We start from the raw sequence: 16,159 nt of genomic DNA on the forward strand, positions 1-16,159 counted from the left end.
CATCCCTGTATTTGCCTAAGTTCTGAAGCATTATTAACTAATGCTTTTGATTATAGAAAGGCCATCTTAATTGTCTCTAAATCTGAATGGGAATCATGTGTGGCAGATGCTGGTAGCCTGAAATCACATCATTGACTAGGGCTGCTAGGGTTTGTGGTCCAACAACATTTGGAAGGCTGCATGATTCCCATCCTTGCTTTAAACAATGACTTTACAGATATGCTTGAGATTCTAATAAAGTTAATTGTATGGTACCTGTAGGTATCTTATTCTTGGGAATGCAACAATATCCATTTTAGGCAGAGAAGAGATTTACAGTTGGCCTTCCATATCCATGGATTTTGTATCCATGGAGTCAACCATCCACAACTTGAAAATAATTTTAAAAATATATACATTCCATAAAGCAAACTTTGATTTTTACTGTCTTATATAAGGGACACCATTTTACTATGACGCTGTATTTAATGAGACTTGAACACTCATGGATTTTGGCATCCATGGCGGGGAGTGAGGGCATTCTGGTACCAAAACCCAAGAGATACCAAGGACCCACTATATAATGAATTCAGAACTGTGTGGGCAGCCTGAGAAAGCAAGGGAAAAGGCAAACATAAAGTCTTAGATAAACCATTTTGTAAAACTTTCTTCTTGATCATTAGCCACCAAAACTCCACTGTCCCTTTACTTTGCTGTCAGCCCATTTTCTATAAAAAAAGAGACTGCCCATTATTTTTAGCCACTTGTGTCTCAAAATAGAAACAACTAGGACTTTGGTTATCTCTTCTCAAACTGATATAATGACTGGTTTGAGGATAGGAGGTGTAGTAAAATAGGACAAAATGAACCTTTTAAAAAAAATTCAAACAGAGAGCTGGGAGGCACTGGAAAAGTGCAAAGTAGGGCATGAGAGGACCAAAAAAAGAGGAGACTATAGTTTTATAGAGTTGAACAAAAATAACAGAAGATAAATATGACTTGGAAAAGGTGTGAAAGCCAGAAAGAACCAGGAAGACTGGAGGTATCAAAAAGAATCAATAACTACTGCTAGCATTATTTTTGCAATATATTGTATATTGTTTCTGTACACATCCAAACGTATTTTCTTTTACATTTCTTTCATTTCATTTGGTGTAGTACAAATACAAGGAATCATATGAGAAAGATAAAGGAAAGCAAGTTGGATTCCGCAGCCTGCAAGACGATCCTAAATTGGTTCATTATATGAATGTGGCCAAACTCCAGTCTGATCGTGAATACAAGAAGGCCTATGAAAGCAGCAAGACTAAGTATCATTCACCTTTGGACATGTTCAGTGTGATGGCTGCAAAAAAGGGCCAGGAAGTGGTCACTGAGACAAATTACAGACAACACCTGCATAATTACACTCTTTTGCCTGATGCCATGAGTGTGGAATTGTCCAGGAACAGGATGCAGATACAGAGTGATGTATGTGTTAGGAAGATGATAAAACTCTTGTAACTAAGACTGGGCAAGAACAGAGAGGCCATTCCATCATACACTCCCTGAGGACTGGTTGCTCCCAATATAACCAGAAGTAACACAACATCACTGCCTGTTCAGCTGAAATACAGCTAATTCCTGATTTATTTATTTTTTGGCAGGGTGCAACAATTTTGTTATGGTTTAGATGTTTTTGTTGAGTTTTCTAGCCATTTGTCAAGTATTTCTTTTGAAAGGGGGGAGGTGTTCAGGGAGCTTTGGGTATTTCTGAGGGCCTTGGGGACCACAAAACAAGCCTATATGCAGCCCATAGGCTGCGTTTTCTCCATGCCTGATGTAGACTCTACATGTACAGAAGGAGTGAAGAATATGTGGCCCTCATTTTGTTGGGCTGGAATTTCCATTAATACAAGCTAATACATCTGACTATGATGGATGATAGGAGTTGTAGTACAACAATATCTGGTGGGTCACATATTTCCCATTGCTGATGCAAAGGCTAATGGTTTGGGGAGGACCAAGAAAACATAACTAGCTAGGATTCTGTCTTTTTCAGCCCTAGCATTTTTCCTGTACCTCTGCATAATCTGAATTCTGGCAGAATCCTGACAGAAATGGAAGTTGTGTGAAGGTTCAAAACTAATTTGATTTACAATCCCTCCCTCCCTTCCTTTCTAGAATCTTTACAAAACTGATTTCAATAACTGGTTGAGAGGAGTTGGCTGGGTGCCAATTCAGTCTCTGGAGGTTGAAAAGGCAAAGAAGGCCACTGAGATTCTCTGTGAAAAGAAATATCGTCAGCACCCAGACAAGCTGAAATACACCATTGACATGGATGCGATGGAGCAGGTGCTTGCTAAGCAAAATGCTCATACCATGAATAAGGTAAAAAGGCAAAGCTTTGTTTCAGAGTTTATGGTTAAAGATATGCTTATTCCTTAGAATTCACGAACAGATAGCATTTACTGAACTTACTTACCTAGGTGATTTATTTATTTAATCAATCAATCAATCAATCAATTAATTTATATTCTGCTTACCTTATAAAAAGGTAACTGCAGTGCAGTAGATGGATCACACACAAAAATAATTACTTCACACTATGCATGTTTATAAGACTCACTGTCAAATGATGCAGGTTTGACTTGAAGCTCAAAGGGGTTTAAAAGGGATTGAGGAAATTCATAGAGATGGATCAACTGAAATCCATTGATCTAAGATGACTACATGCTCTTAAGAGGGAACTGTGAGAAATCAAATATTGGGTTAATTGAGACTTTGGATGAATCTGGTAAGGCTGTTCTTAGATTTATATGTTTTACAACCTTCCTAGGACTGTAGCAAGTATAAAAGTTGGAGAAGAGCCAGACCTATTGTCCTGAGCTCCTTAGAGGAAAGGTAGCATATAAATTATATTTGAGAAGAAAAAAAAGGTGTGCTGATTGCTTAGGAAAGTCTGGATGGTAGGAGGTTGATAATATCACATTGGTACGATCTGCAGTATGGTCAGAAAAAGAAGCAGCAGGAGTCAGCAACATCATGTGTGTTGTAAACATGAGGGATTAGATATGTACAAGTTACACATCTACCCCTGCTCCCTTATGACCCATATTTACCTATAGCACTATTTGAAGTCTGCTTCAGTATAAAAATGAGTCTTGTGACACCTTAAAGACTAACCATTTTATTTCAGCAAAAGCTTTTGTAGACTACAGCGTAGCCAAATCTGGGAGAAGGGGCCTACAGTCCATGAAAACTTGTATTGATATAAATTGTTTAGTCATTTAAGTGTCACAATACATTTTTTTTACTTACTTGTGTCATTGCAAAATCAAGTCATGTAAAGTGTCTTTGTGAATATTTAGAAATTCAAGAAAATGTTGCATCATTAATAAATAGAGTAGAGCAGTGGTTCTCAACCTTCCGAATGTCACTGCCCTTTGATACAGTTCCTCATGTTGTGGTGACCCCCAACATGCCTGGAGACAGATAGAGGAGTGGAGTCTTGGTGTTTTCCGATGGTCTTAGGTGACCCCTGTGAAAGGGTCATTCGACCCCCAAAGGGGTCACGACCCACAGGTTGAGAACTGCTGGAGTAGAGCATATTCTTGCGTTTAGTCAAAAAATGACACCATTAAAAAAATATGAGTTTTCAGTACCTTGATTCCTTGTAGTGGGAAAAAGGTGGGATATAAGTGAATAAAATAATAATAATAATAATAATAATAATAATAATTGTACATAATAGTGTGTCCAGAATGGCAATGTCATGGGATCTATAGCATTCTTGGGTGCTCTTTTTCTTTTCTGGGGTGGGCATGTGTAAAGTGTTAATGTACATTTATGGTTCAGCAAATACGTAATCAAATAATTTACAACATACAACTAGTAATGCTAGTAACTGTACTGTATCTTTAAAGGCAACCCACTTTTTTTTTAAAAAAAACTACAGAGACTGTATATTGAAAAATGGAACAAAGAGAAGACTGATATTCATGTGATGCCTGACACTCCAGAAATAGTTCTTTCCAGAGCCAACCAAGTCACCATGAGCAATGTAAAGTATTAAATTGCAAAGGATATTCAAGATTGTGTTACTTTCAGATTAAAATTTGAAAATACAGTAATGGTTTTGGTTTTATTATTCTTTTCTGTACTTTTCTGTTCTGTATTCTAACAGAAACTATACAAGGCTGGCTGGGAAGAACAGAAGAAGAAAGGTTATGATCTGAGGTCAGATGCTATCTCAATAAAAGCTGCCAGAGCTTCTAGGGACATTGCAAGTGATGTATGTATTATTTTGACATGGCATTCATTAAAAAAAAACATACACTCTAATACTATGGTGTCAAACCTATGGCATGCATGCCAGAGATGGCATGCAAAGCCATTTTCCAGGGCACGCGGAGGGCGGGGAAGAGGAGGAACAGGCACACATCTTGAACCTTCAGCAGTCTCTGGAAAGGCAGCTGAAGGCCCAGGAGGATGGGAAGAAGAAGTCCTGCCCCAGAAATCCTGTCCCCAGAAGGTGGAAGTCCCACCCCTGGGACTCGCCGCAAGTCCCATCCCCCTGGAAGTACTGTGCTCCAGCACTGGGTAATACTCGGTGCTAGGAAGCCTTTTAGTTTGGGCAGTCATTCCCTAAAAGGTTCTCTAACACTGCCCTAATCTGCATCTAGACTGATCATTCTTAATTACCACTCACCCACATTGTTTAGATGGTTTGTGTTTTCTGAATTATAGATTCAAGTTTGACATATCTGAGAAATGCTTCATATTATACAGTTTCTTTCACAAGCTTCATTTAGACATCTATCAGTAAATAGTGCTAGAGGTAATTCAGTAGCTATAACTGAAAGAGAAGACTGCCATAAATCCCTCTTTCAATGAGAAAACAGATGGTAACTCATCCAGTGGCAAATCCTGTCCAGATATCATGGCCACAATCCAAAACATGAATTAAGTGTTTTTAAGAGTACTAATTTCAAAGGGCTTAATGTCATCTCACTCCAGCCTAAATCCAATTGTTAGTTGCAAAGACACTAAGCTACTGAATCACTGGGAACTTGGTAATTCACTAGTTTGATTCCATCCAAATGGCTAACAATTCAGGCCTCTGTCTAGTTATTGCTGATGTCTATAAAAGATCCTGGGGTTGATGGTTTCTCTTACATTTTGTGTGGTGGGTGGAGGGGCGTTTTTGAATTCAGCATTCCATTCTTCTGAAAGTGTGAAAGAATGGTTCCTACTCTTTTCATTTTGAAAATTTGTTTTTTAAAAGACATCTCCAGGAGATAAAGAACCACTCACATGAACTGTAAAATATTATACGAAATCCACAAAATAGTGATACTTTTATTGGGACAACCATAATGCACAAAATACACATTACAAGGTTTCGAAGCTCCACTGTCCTCTTCATCAGGCAAAGATGTTAAAAATCATACAGGAGAAAAAAATGATGGCATTAGTCACAAGCCTGCATTTTTGTGCATTTTGGTTGGTCCTATAAAATTATCACTGATTTCTGGATTTGGGATGCTATTGTACTTTGCTACAATACGTGGCATGACCACACCTAGATATGTAAAATATTAGATTTTTCTTTTGTGGGTTTTTCAGTCTATGTGGCCATGTTCTATAAGAGTTTATTCCTGACTCTTACAGAACATGGCCACATAGCCCAAAAAACCCACAAAAAACTATGGATGCCGGCCATGAAAGCCTTCGACTTCACATCAGATTAGTTGTTTTAAATAACGGTGGCATAACCTCTCTCTCTCATTGTCTCTCTTGTTCTCTCTCTCTTTCTCATAGTACAAATACAAACTGGCCTTTGAACAATCAAGAGGAAAACATATTGGATTCCGTAGCCTAGAAGATGACCCTAAGCTGGTGCACTTTATGAATGTTGCTAAAATGCAATCAGATCGTGAATACAAAAAGGGCTATGAGAAATCAAAGACCAGGTTCCACACCCCAGTTGACATGTTCAGTGTAGTAGCCGCCAAGAAAGGACAGGAGGTGGCAACTAATATAAACTACAGGAACATTATCCACACTTACAATGTTTTGCCAGATGCAATGAATCTTGAGTTGGCCAAAAACATGATGCAGATACAGAGTGATGTAAGTAAAAGAATTCTAAAAGCTCTTTGAACCAAACAGTTAGATCACCTCATTCTGCAAACTCAGAAGATTATGAAGTTATGAGAAAAGAGTAAGAAGGCATTTTCCTTGACTGGCTAGTTATAGAGAGATTGGACTAATAATACAGTATACTCATTCAGCCTCCCTCTCAGTTATGACTGAGTAGGTGGGGAGCCGATCAAGTGAACTAAGGTGTCCCACTCCAGAATCAGTTGAGCAACTTAAGATCCAGCAAAACTAAGTCAGTGCATATTTATGCTCTGCTAAAGGAGTACAGGATTTTGACCTATATGTTTCACCTTTGGGTTGGAACCCTCCAATGACAGTCAGTCCTTTGTTTCCATGAATTCTCAATCTACGGATTCAACCAACCACATCTTGAAAATAGTTAAAAAGATAAATGCAAAAAAGCAAACCTTTTATATAAAGGACACCATTTTGCTATAATGGGACTTGAGCATCCTCAGATTTTGTCATCCATGGGTGAGGGAGGGGGTGGTCCAGGAACCAAACCTCAGAGGATACCAAAGGTCAATTCTCTACACAGTTTCAGATTAAAGCCTCAGGTTTACCATCCAATCAATTTCCTTATGTGAAGTACCTAGATTGACCCATGTGATATGTTAAACCATTCTGAAAAGCAGGGTGAACAGCTGCTGTTGCTTCTGAGAGTCAGTATGCACCCCCTTGGACCTCCCTGAGGGGCTGCATAGATATCTAGATATGCCAATATGCTGCCGCCAGAGGTTTTCATGAGAGGATGTTGACTGTTTTTAGCCAAAAAAGGGCAGACTTGGAAATTATGGAGGAATTAAAGAGCAGAAAAACAGCCTTGTAGGCTGCATATGCTCCCAAGAGTGCACTGAGTCTGCATTTGCCGTAAATTAATGCACACAAATAGTCACACATTCCAATTTATGTTTACCATTTTACATTCTCATGTTAAAGTCTCAAGAGAAATCTATCAATTATAATTACCGGTAAAATCAGGAAGAACACAACATAGAAATTATAGGCATGTATATTTCCTTAAATGTTTACCTAAAAGGAAAAAAAAAGATGCTATCTCTAGAATTGTGCTGGTGCACCTTGTGTAGATCATGGTGAAAAACAGCATGAAAAAGGCTGTGGCCTTGAAGGCATTGGAAAAACCAGCTGTTTCAGACCACATTCTGCCTGCCTTCCTTCAGCACTGCTTGGTAACCCTGGGAGAAATGCAATTACTAGTATGGTGTGGCAACAGAATTCCAGTGAAAATATTCAGTGCTCTTCCCCAAAAGATGCAGTTGATCAATACAAAGTAATTCATCACATAATATAATAGATTATCCTCTCTCATTTTGTCCAGCTGAGAGAATGTGTGAACATTTTGTTAATAAACACTGTCTTGTTAAAATAAAGAGGAACTTACCTACCATTTCTCATCTATTTTATTTCATTTTGTTTACAGAATCAGTACAAAGCAGACTATGATGAGTACATGAAGGGGGTTGGATGGATTCCCTTAGGTTCTCTAGAAGCTGAGAAGAACAAGAAGGCCATGGAGATTGTCAGTGAGACGAAATACAGGCAGCATCCAGACAAACTGAAGTATTCTATTCTGATGGATTCCATGCCCATGGTCCTGGCTACAAGTAATGCAAAAATTATGGATGAGGTAGGAAAACAGCTACTATGATTTGTAAAGGCATGAACGAAGATACTGCATGGAAAATCATGTTGTTATATTAGAACATGGATTCTAACTGTTGGGATTCCACATAACATAAAATTAGCAATTCATTTATGCTATGCTTGGTTAAACCAAGATTGCTTATAACTGTCATAATCCAAAGTAGTGGACAGAACACAAACAGATAGGCACATCTTTTTATATTTAGCCCAAACCTTAGCCAGGATATCAATGTAGGGCTGCAATGTTCAAGCAAATATATATGTGTGTGCATTTATAGCATTGTGTGTCTCTCTGTGTGTATGCATTTACAGTACAGCTCAATTACTTTTTAAAAGTTAAAATTTATTATTATTATTATTATTATTATTATGTTTGTTTATGCCCCACCTTCCTCCCAGTACAGGGACTCAAGACAGCTAACAAATCTAAAACAGTCCAAGTTTAAACATGCAAAATACAAGTTTAAAAATAATTAAACAATTAAAATGATTAAAAACTTTACATTATTAAAATTTAAAGTTTAAAACTCATTTTAAAACAAAAATAAAAAAAATAAAAAATAAAACACCCATGTCATGTGAAAGCCTGGTGGCATAAAACATCTTTACCTGCCGCTGGAAGTACAGTATTGTATTTTATTGTATTTTATTTATTTATTGTATTTTATTTTCTTTATTTTTACTGTTGTAACCCGCCTGGATTCCTTGTGATTGGGCGGGCTATAAATAAATCATTATTATTATTATATTATTATTACAGCAGGGATGTAGCCATCTTGGCCTCTCTAGGGAGGGAGTTCCAGAACTTGGGAGCAGCCACTGAAAAGGTCCTTTCTCTTCTTCCCACCAAACGTGCCTGAGAGGGAGTGGGATAGAGAGAAGGGCCTCTCTTGATGGCCTCAATATTCTCGGGGGCTCATACAGGGAGATATGGTCCTTCAAATATCCTGGACCCAAGCTGTATAGGGTTTTATAGGACAAAACCAGCACTTTGGATTGTGCCTGGAAATGGACTGGCAGCAAACGGAGCTGTTGCAACAAGGGAGTTGTATGCCCCCTGTAGCCAGCTCCAGTTAACAGCCTCACTGCAGCTCTTTGGACCAACTGAAGTTTCTGAGCACTTTTCAAAGGCAGCCCCATATAGAGGACATCACAGTAATCCAAACGGGATGTAACCAAGGCATGTACCATCATGGACAGGTCTGACTTTTCCAGGAACGGGCACAGTTGGTGCATGCGTTTTACTTGTGCAAATGCACTCCTGGTCACCGCTGATACCTGGGCTTCCAGGCTCAGTGCTGAATCCAGAAGTACCCCCAAACTATGGTGCGTTACAGAGTGCCCAAGAAGGGTGCTCTGCCGCCGCCGATTGCTGCGTCCAGGAACCGCAGCGGCCAAACCATGCGGTTCCTGGACACAGCCGAAAAGAAGCGCTGAAATGGTGCTTCTTTCTGCGCCCCGGAAGTGGCGCTGTGAGGCACTAGTCGCAAACTCGCGGCGTCACTTCCAGCACGCAGCGTCCGGATGCTACACGTCCGCGACGTCAAAATGGTGGCCCCCGTGTGGACAGGAGCCGCCATTTTGTATGGACTCAGTCTGTACTAGGGTTGAAGGGCATCAGGAAGTGATGCCCCTTCTCAACCCTACTACACCCCTTCCTAACCCTACTACGGACTTTAGGCACGTCTGTAATGCGCCAAAGAACCTGAGTTTTCAGGGAAAGTGTAACCCCATCTAATACAGGCCGAATCCTATTCCCAGATCTGTCTTTCTATTGACCAGGAGCACCTCTATCTTGTCTGGATAAGCTTCAGTTTGTTTGCCCTCATCCAGTCCACTGGTCTGGCTGTTTTATCATTGATTTCATTTTATTGATTTGATATTGTTGGTATTGCTTTTATGAGTGCTTTCATTTTATTTTATATTACTTCCCCAGTACTGCAGTCAGCAAAATAAAAAAAAAATGCTCATGTGACAAATATTTATACACTGCACAGAAAATATTTAATTGAGAATGTTAAGATAAATTCTGTTATACTTTTTTATGGATCAATTTTATAAATGCAGCAAGAAGTAGATATCAATGAATGTTAAATGTATGAGTGTGTATCTAATTCATCCCTCCTTGAAGAAAAATGACAACTGTATTATTTATTGAAAGTGATTTCCTTTTGACAGATGTTGATATACATTTTACTTAAATCCTTTCAGCATCTTTACAAAAAGGACTGGGAGGCAGATAAAACTAAAATTCACATCACACCGGACATTCCTGAGATTCTTTTGGCAAAAGCCAATGCATTTAACATCAGCAATGTAAGTGTCAATGGTGCTTAACCTGGGGCTACATTTGATCTCTTACTGTGGGAGGAAAATTAAAAGCAAAATATTGTATTTTATATTTAACTATTTTGCAAATAACAAACAAACAAACTTTTCTGTCCTGTCAGGGCTTAAGCACAGGTGGTATGTGTGGTGGAGGGGCAGGGTTCATTATGTAGTACATAAACTATTGGCCTGTTACAGACTGCCAAAATAAAGCTGCTTCGGGTCTCTTTGGAGTTATGCTATTTAAATGATGCATGCATCCTAAGAATCCGGAAGCTGCACCAAAGCTGCACTCCAGTGCTTAGGAATGGAGTGTGGCTTTGATGCGACCTCCAGACTCTTAGGACCCATGCATCATTTAAATAGCATTCCTCCAAACAGACCCGAAGCAGCTTTATTTTGGCAGTCTGTAACAGGCCATTGACTTGGGATATGGTCCTGAGATAATATTCATAGTTACGTTCTATTGACACCCATAAGAACCTAAGAAGAGTCCTGTGGGACTGGACCAAAGGCCTGTTCAGTCCTGTATTCTATTCCTGTAATGAAGAACTATGTCTTTAGATGTCCATGGGGAGCAAAAAGCATGCATGGTATCTTCCCATATGTCCTTGTGCTCCCCCAAAACTGATACATGAGATCTATTGCCTCTGGTGCCAGAAGAAATATACATCCATTCTGTCGAATAGCTAGTTACATCTAGTAGTTAGCTGAGTAGTAGAACCAGCATAGTATAGGAGTTTGTGTGTTGAACTAGAACCCTGAGGAGCAGGGTTCAAATATCTACTTAGTTATGGAAACCCGCTAGGCAAATCATATTCTCTCAACCTTAGAGGAAGGCAATGGCAACTCCCCATCCCCTTTGAAGCAATCTTGCCCAGAAAATCTTATGATAGATGCACCTAAGGATTGCCATACGTCAGAAATGTTTTAATCATAGCACAGCTTCTTAGGTTGATATGATCATACAAATGCAGCCTGATTTCCTTGTCATCAAAAAAGTTCCATAAATGGCAGAGGATGTAATGACAGAATGTTTACCAGAATGTTTACCAATCTGTTGTGGTCTATTAGAGGTTTCAAGAGAACACAGAGAACAACAAAGTATTTGGGAAGGAGAGCTGCCCAGGAATGATCACAGAGCATTGTTTTTCAGGTTTTATCCAGACCATTTTTTAATTACTTATTTATTCAATTTATATGCTACCTTTCTGGTTTTTCACACACCCAAGGTATCTTAGACTGTGCAAACAAATAACATTAAGATAAAATCAGATCAGTAATTAATGATGGTAATAATAATAGTCATAAAAACAGCAGCAACAGATTGAAAGGCCACATGTTACTTGCCCCAAATATGATCTATGCAGATAACAACACTGAGCTCTCACCCATTTCAAATCAATTGGTTGCGTTCCCACTTGCCTATAAAGCGGATCATGAAGCTAATTAAGAGGTGTCATTCCCACTGGTGCCTGAATTAGTTCCTCAATGCCTTGGAATCGTTTCGACTGTGATTCGATTCAAAATTGAATTATATCGTATAATTCGAATTAGACGCCTATAAACCGGTTTAAAAAATAGTAGGTTATAGCGGGTTATTTTTGAAAGCAGGGTACGATTCATGGTATCTGAATGGGAATGAAAGGGTGTCTGATTCGGGAACCTGGAGATGGGAGGAGCAGCACTCAAGGGGCTGGCTTGGGGGTGTCACCCTCTTTGTTCTCTTTCTGCATCGCCAGCGCCATTTTCTTCAATTCGCATAGACTTTCCCCTGGTGGATTGCAACCTCCCCTCTGCTCCTCATTCATAGACCAATGTGTGAGACGAGCCATTGAACACCATTTTAAACTATTATTTTTTTCTTTTTTGACCTCTGCCTGAGCGCCTGAGCAGCAGATGGGCTTTGCAGGACATCCCTGCTTGATCCAAACAGCCCAAGGAGCAATTGGGGAGGCAAAGCGATTTTTGGGAAAGGAAGCTCCTTCCAGAGGAACTATGGGATGGGCTTTGCAGGACATGCCTGCATGGTCGCCCCCTAGATAGCCCAGGAAGCAATGGGGGAGGCAAAGCGATTTTGGGGAAAGGAGGCTCCTTCCAGAGGAACTATGGGATGGGCTTTGCAGGACATGCCTGCTTGGTCGCCCCCCCCAGACAGCAATGGGGGAGGCAAAGCGATTTTGGGGAATGGAGAGCCTGGACGCCCAGGGATCTGAGGGGGGGATCGAGCCTTATCTTCTCTCTTCCACAAAGATTCTCTCCCCAATAATGAAGCCCACTGCCTTCTCCTCCTTGATCCAATTTGCCAAGCCTCCTTCTAGTCTGGAGAGACACAACAGTCGAGCCTTGGATGCAGCCAATTTTCATTGGCTGCCCTAAAAATAAAAAAACCCTAGACTTGTGACGTCTGAAGCCTACGCGCTTGATTGACAGCTTGTGGACACAAATGGGAATGGGGAGCAAGTTAATCCGCTTTAAAATAAAGCGATTTAAAATAAATGGGAACGAAAACAGGGTCTAAATGAATCGAGGTAATTTGCCCCTTTTGGTAATGGAAACAATGGAAAAAATTCGAATTATTCCCGGAACATAATCCAAATCAGAATCGCGTCAATATAATCCATTTTATCTGCCAAGTGGGAACGCCCCCAATTGTGATGAGCCTACTGTTGATAACTATTGATAAATAATTAATGCCAAATGACTTCTAAATGGTCTCAGTACAACATGAATTATTTGCAATTTTATTTAAGTATTTTATTTTGTTTTTGAAATTTGCCTTTTTTCTTGTTTATAGAAAATGTACAAACTTTCCTTGGAAGAAGCAAAGAAGAAAGGATGTGACATCAGGGCTGATGCAATCCCTATTCAAGCTGCAAAAGCTTCCAGAGACATCGCCAGTGATGTAAGTTTCTCAGGAAAAGTATTTTAGGCTGCAATCTTGAACCAGTGGTGCTTGGAATAAGAGCAAGTGAGCAGATGAATGCATTGATAAATGGTTATTAAAGCTTGTTACATGATTAATTTCAGTTTGATGCACTGGTTTGGGTATAAATCTTCTGTGGGCAGAGTTCTGTTCATTAAAAGAGTTTGCTAATGCAAACTGAAAAACAGATAATCCTTCCTTCTCCTTGTGGACCTCTTGTGCTCCCTTAAAATGGAGGGAAAGCATGTGAGATGGGGTAAAAATGGTATTTTTCCTTTGGGTAAATGGAAGTTGCAGTTGGATCAAAAGCTCTTCTGTTTATGGAAAGACCCACATCAGCAGTGGAAACTAATGGCTCCCATATCAGAGTGGAACAGAGAATCTGCTCCAGGTTTTAGAGTAAAGGAGTTGATGCGAAACCTATCTAGGGAAAAAGATTCTCAACTTTAAAGTTGGAAGTAAAACCCAGAACAGATTCATCACTTCATTGGCTTAGAGGCAGTCCACTAGACATGTTTGGACCCAATCTGTTCAATCTTTTTCTAAAATTGGTATTACAGTCCACCCTCTCCTTACACGGGGGATCCGTTCCGGACCCCTCCGCGTAAGGCAAATTCCACCTATGCTCAAGCCCCATTGGAAACAATGGGGCTCATGTGCAGCGGCGTGGCGGCGTGCGGGGCTCAACGGACACGCGCATCCATTCAATTGAATGGGATGCACCGCCCCTTCCGCCCCACGCGCGCCCCATGGCTTGAGCGCATAAGCTCAAGTCCGCGTAAAGTGCGCCCACGTATGATGCGGGCGCACTGTACATCCAAACAGGTATGCACTTTTATTTTAGTTGGACTAATAAAGTTCCATTCTGTTTCTAATTTTCCTGAAATTACATTGTCCATCTATGTTTCTCTTTTCTTTGCAGTACAAATACAAATTAGGTTATGAAAAGGACAAGGGTAAACTTGTTGGCTTCCGCAGCCTCCAGGATGACCCAAAACTTGTCCATTTCATGCACGTTGCTAAAATGCAGTCGGATCGGGAGTACAGGAAAGCCTATGAAACCAGCAAGACCAGGTACAACACGCCTGCTGACACTTTCAGTGTCATGGCTGCTAAAGAAGCACAGGCAAATATCACCAACACCAACTACAAAAGACTCATCCATAAATACATCCTCCTGCCTGATGCAATCAATGTAGAACTGGCCAGAAACATGAATCGGATTCAAAGTGATGTAAGACACCATGCTTTGTTTGCAGTGATCAATGCATGACTGCTGTCTAGATCTACTTAAGCAGATGCTCTGTGTTATTGTAACTATCTGTTCAACTGTAACTGTATTTTATTCTTTTCCACTTGCAGCATGAATACAAGCAAGATTACAATGAATGGTACAAAGGACTTGGTTGGAGTCCTGCAGGATCCCTTGAGGTTGAAAAGTCAAAGAAAGCCACTGAAATTGCAAGTGATACAAAGTACCGCCAGCACCCAAGTAGTTTCCCCTTTAGGAAAATGACCGATTCAATGGATTTGGAACTTGCAAAGTACAATGCTGGTGTTATGAATAAGGTGATCAGACACAGTCATTAAGTATGAAAATAATCACCCACTTATGAATATCCCAACCCACTTATGAATATCCCAAACCTTGCTTCCTTTGTGTAGAAGTATTTAAACAATTCCTCCCCCTCCCCCCAGAAATCATACATGTAATACTATATACATGTGATGGAGTGTAACTGGCAAATAAGCTGATTTCAAAACTGGCTGGCATACTTTGCATTTATGTTACTCATTTGACATTGTCTGCATATTTAAAAGGCAGTTTCCATCACACTCTGTGTGACCAAAGATCACAGGGTGGGGCTCTGCAAAGAAAGACGTGAAGCTGTCCATGAAAAAACATGCTTGATTCTTAAGGTGTGCTTGATTCGTAATGTCTCCAGATGTTCTCCTTTATCTTCTCCAATCCAACTAAATAAATGTCAGTTTCCCCTGTAGAAAATACAAAAAGTGCTCTACTTGGGAACACTGGTGGCAATTAATGCAAGCCTAATGTTGGGCTTGCCACACAATGAGAAGGAGACTTGAAAAGAAGGCAATGTGTGTCTGCATACAGAAATCAGAGACATATTGCATCCCCAGTAGTGCTTGGCATATACAAGTGCTCCCTCTGCCTGACACTGCATACACTTTTAACTAAAAAATGAAGCATACTTAAATCAATACAATTATCTATATGGGAACAGTGATATAGTATAAATGCCCAAGCACATTTATTTATCTTGTGTTATTTTGTCCCATTAGCATTCATACATAGAGGCATGGGAGAAGGACAAGACAAAGATTCATGTGATGCCAGATACACCAGATATTATGCAGGCCAAAGCAAACAAGTTTAATTACAGCCAGGTAAAGAAATATATTAGAATTTGCTACAAGATGTATTACTGAGAATATTGATAAAATTTCTGCACAATCCTAGAATGATAACAGTTTTCACTTAATGTACAATTTGAAGCAAATGTTGTGATTGTTTCTTAGGTGATAACCAGGTGGATCTAAAATATGCAGAATGGCTGTATTTTAAGAACTTTGCATACTATTTCAGCTAAAAGCTTTTTATTTTTTGCCTTGTGGGGATATCTACTGAACATGGCAAAATTTTTAATCTGTTGTGGGTGAAGGGGAAACTCCAAAAATCTAACTCCAGTTGAACAATATGTGCTTTGTATTCACTCTGTTTTCTTTTGGGGTTTCATATCAGAAACTGTATAAACTTGGATATGAAGAGATGTTAAAGAAAGGTTATGACCTCAGTGCTGAAGCAATTTCAGTGAAAGCAGCGAAAGCATCAAGAGACATTGCCAGTGATGTAAGTAAAATTGCAACTATAGCATGCAGTTAACCGAGCTCTCCAGGACTCAGTAAATATAAGTTATTGCCAGTACAGACTGGCAAAAAGAGCTGACTTCAGGGTGGCATGGGGGCATGATGTTTGCATGTCGCATGTTCTGACTTCACCGCCAAGCCAGCATCATGCCACTTACCCAACCAGAAAGCGGGAAGTGTTGTGAAGAGCTGCTGATGTGGCGAAAGTGGGGGCCTTTTTCCATC

General features: G+C 39.9%; 1 protein-coding gene across 24 annotated transcripts in view; it reads left to right on the top strand.

Annotated features, from left to right (window-relative positions):
- The window catches only part of NEB (nebulin), a 215,393-nt gene that overhangs the window by 60,406 nt on the left and 138,828 nt on the right, over nt 1-16,159 (top strand). For all 24 annotated transcript variants that reach the window (XM_042478209.1, XM_042478218.1, XM_042478235.1 and 21 more), the window contains 12 exons: nt 1,138-1,449; nt 2,143-2,349; nt 3,917-4,021; nt 4,145-4,252; nt 5,782-6,093; nt 7,565-7,771; nt 10,000-10,104; nt 12,914-13,021; nt 13,965-14,276; nt 14,405-14,611; nt 15,350-15,454; nt 15,810-15,917. In XM_042478209.1, coding sequence (XP_042334143.1) covers nt 1,138-1,449; nt 2,143-2,349; nt 3,917-4,021; nt 4,145-4,252; nt 5,782-6,093; nt 7,565-7,771; nt 10,000-10,104; nt 12,914-13,021; nt 13,965-14,276; nt 14,405-14,611; nt 15,350-15,454; nt 15,810-15,917 — 2,196 coding nt within the window. The remainder of the gene's footprint in view (nt 1-1,137; nt 1,450-2,142; nt 2,350-3,916; nt 4,022-4,144; nt 4,253-5,781; nt 6,094-7,564; nt 7,772-9,999; nt 10,105-12,913; nt 13,022-13,964; nt 14,277-14,404; nt 14,612-15,349; nt 15,455-15,809; nt 15,918-16,159) is intronic.

This window comes from Sceloporus undulatus, chromosome 1 (assembly GCF_019175285.1).
Source record: "Sceloporus undulatus isolate JIND9_A2432 ecotype Alabama chromosome 1, SceUnd_v1.1, whole genome shotgun sequence".
NCBI lineage: Eukaryota > Metazoa > Chordata > Lepidosauria > Squamata > Phrynosomatidae > Sceloporus > Sceloporus undulatus.